Source organism: Atta cephalotes (genome assembly GCF_000143395.1).
Source record: "Atta cephalotes unplaced genomic scaffold scaffold00076, whole genome shotgun sequence".
NCBI lineage: Eukaryota > Metazoa > Arthropoda > Insecta > Hymenoptera > Formicidae > Atta > Atta cephalotes.
This window is the reverse complement of record NW_012130140.1, coordinates 208,437-211,682: the sequence shown is the minus strand read 5'-3', so window position 1 is coordinate 211,682 and position 3,246 is coordinate 208,437. Positions and strand designations below refer to the sequence as shown.

The 3,246-nt window shown below is 37.6% G+C and overlaps 1 protein-coding gene across 1 annotated transcript in view; it reads right to left on the bottom strand.

Annotated features, from left to right (window-relative positions):
- Window positions 1-223: 223 nt before the first annotated feature.
- The window catches only part of LOC105624346, a 15,476-nt gene continuing 12,453 nt past the window's right edge, over window positions 224-3,246 (bottom strand). Inside the window, 7 exon segments of the mRNA XM_012205706.1 lie at window positions 224-1,086; window positions 1,175-1,338; window positions 1,518-1,582; window positions 1,691-1,779; window positions 1,894-2,092; window positions 2,274-2,630; window positions 2,720-3,200. Of these exon segments, the coding sequence (XP_012061096.1) occupies window positions 416-1,086; window positions 1,175-1,338; window positions 1,518-1,582; window positions 1,691-1,779; window positions 1,894-2,092; window positions 2,274-2,630; window positions 2,720-3,200 (2,026 nt within the window). The 3' untranslated portion in view covers window positions 224-415.

The window sequence follows — 3,246 nt, the reverse complement described above, 5'->3', positions numbered from 1 at the left end:
TATATATACATATACATATATATATTATATATATTATATATATCGCTTCTTCGCAGTATCTTCTCACTTTTTCCGCTTTTACTTCCGCTGCGAGGCACATATCATAGCAATATCATGCACACGCTCAGATAGCGAGAATATTTGATATATCTTGTTTAATATACGCAAGTGCGTCGTACATCGAAAAACATTATATATAGTTTCATTCACGTTCTTTTCTTTCTTTTTTTCGATCCATCTTCGCACCTTTATGATATTGTCTAGCAATGGGGCGCGCATTTCACAGCAAATTATATATTCGAATTACACTCGTGACGATAATGATGCGAAACTGCACTATAAAGTACCGAGCGTTAAACTAAGAACGAACGCAGATCGACTGAAAAATATAGAAGCGTGTGACCCGAATGTTACGTTATTGATCCGAATGCGAAGGAGGAACCATTGAATTTTCGGCGGTGATCGAGTGATGCAGCTCCGCCGTTGGGGGCGTATCGTCACGTGAAGAATTTACCACGTGAGATGTGGCGGGTGTCGCTGGCTGAGATTGAGTCGTGGGCGGCGTATATATTAGCCGATAGCCAGCTGGTAAAAAGAAACCGCCATGAGGCGTGCAGCTGAAAGTCTGAAAATTCGGTAGCGGCTGACCCTCATACTGAATGTAGGCGCTTGTCGCGCCGGATATCGGTAAAGGTGCGGATGCAGGTAACGATCCGACGTTTGTTGACGAGATATTCGTTCCCTCTGATAATATAGGAGTAAATTGGTACTGCGTCGGATTTCCAACCACCGTGTTGTGCGTCATATCAATGCTCTCGGATACATCATTCGAACAGTTATTACCTTGCTGAGAAACTACACTTTGCATATTTTCAGAAGGCACTACTGGAATTGGGATAACATAAGCATGCGGTATTCCAGCCGATGCCTGCTGCGGTTGAAGTTGCAGTGGAGGCTGCTTTAATTTCTGCATGGCAAGCCGTAAAGTCTCATCCGTATCCGGATAGTTACTCGGCCCTTTCTGCAGTGGAGTTTGCGGTGCTGTGCCGAACATTAGATAATCTTCCGTTCCTGGAATTCTAGATCCTGTCAAATGACAAAATAATAATCAATCAGTATACATAAGGAACACGTATATATGTATAATAAAATGAAATTAATTTGTATTACTGACCGGAAATATTTGTTGCAACTGTGTGATAAAGCAACGGATGATGCTGATGGTGAAGCGCACTTGCTTGTTGCTGTTGTTGAATAAGCAATTGTAGCTGCTGTTGTTGAAAACGTTCCAACTCCTCTCTATGTCTTTTTTGCAATGTTTCTAGTTCCAAAGTTTGTCTATACATAATAAAAATTGTTTTACGTCCTTAAAAAATAGACACAAATCGTAAATTAATCTTTGAAGTTTATTTTTAGTTATTTTTTTAGTTATTTTAATATATTTTAGATGTTTTTATCTTTCGTTAAATAAAAAATAAATTTATGGTTTCTAAATATTATATTTTAAATAATATTACCTTTTTATAAGTAACTGGTATTCTTCACTCGGTGTAAGAGCCACAAATCTCTCTTCTTTTTCGGACTGTAATGTCCATAATAAATTATTTTATCTAACTCTATTATTCTTATTAAAATAATTTATTTTACAATTTTTATATTTTTATTTAATATGTTATAAAAAGAAACTTACTTCAATATTTGAAATGTTAGTACTATGAGTTGCCTGTACAGTTGGTGGAATAGAATTTTCTCGACTGTAAGATATTTGTGCAGATACTCCTATAATTAGAAAATATATCAATTGTTTTGATACATAAAAACATTCTTATATATATTTATTATTACATTAATGTATTTTTATTTAAGTTTCATCTTTTAAGTAAAATCTCTAACCATGTAGATCATCTGTATGATGAGGAAGAACATTTTGCCGTTCTAAAATTTTTAATTCTTCCGTTTGTTGTAACTGAGACCTTACAGCGTCAGTAACTTGTTGTTGATTAATAGCAGCATTGCTATGAACAGGCGGACCCGAAACTTTGGAAACCATAAATCTGGATACTTTTCTAGTAGGTTGAGTAGAATTTGTCTTCTGCATCAACATTATTATTCCAAGATAAATATTCCAATATTATTTTGAAAAGCAGATATATTATAAAACGATTTCTTTTGTAACGTTTTAGAAAAAAAGTGTGACATCGAATTAAATGCAATACGTATAAAAATAGAGATAAATAATGTAATGTACTTTCGAAAATGTCGCAGAAAATTACCTCATTAGTAGTATCTTGGAGTTCTGTCTGAATTGGAGTATTGGTACCAGATCGCGATGTCACGATGTTAGAAGTAATAGTAGCCACAGGTACTATTGATACTGGCTGAGCAGTTGTTAACAAATTTTGTACAGATTGTTGTGTTTGTACATTTGATATAGGTGGCGTTAAAGGTTGAACTGAAGCTGCTGTGAAAACTGAACCTCTATGATGAATTTTTGCTAATTCTTGCTCTAGTTCCTGCAAACGGGATCCTGGTCTTTGAGTTCGTATCTTCACATTTTCTTTGCTCGGGCTCATATTTTCGATTCCTGTAGGAGCTCCTGGTGTCGGACTATCAAGGGAGCATTCCACGTTCTAAAAAGAAATTTTATGCGGATATTTATGAAAGAAATAAAATCATCAATTGCGCACATAAAGTATTATATATACCACAGAGAACTTACACTTTGAGACACTGCAAATGCGCTAGAATTGTCTTGCATTATGGTGGAACCCTCGCTAGTTACCTCGGCTTGCGTATCAGTGAGAATAGTGGAGGAATGTATGGTTGTTTGAGGAGATAACGGGCATGCGGCATTCGCGGATGAAACTGGCATGCCAATATTAAACAATTTCTGTTGCAAAGAATGCATATACGCGTCATATCCTCCAACCACCTGATTATTATGAGGGGTGGCAGGATAACTTATAGGTGGTGTACCGACGTTCAACGATTCCGACGGCTGACTAGTCACTTGTACAAGTTTCTGATGCAAGTCAGCTATAGTTTGCGGTCCTGTACCACTTCCGACATTCCCGCAATTTATCTCTGACATTTTGTCCAACGAATTCTGTTGACTGAGTTTGCGGTGTTGTTGCTGCTGCTGCTGCTGCTGCTGCTGCTGCTGCTGCTGCTGCTGCTGCTGCTGCTGCTGCTGCTGCTGCTGCTGCTGCTGCTGCTGCTGCTGCTGCTGCTGCTGCTGCTGCTGCT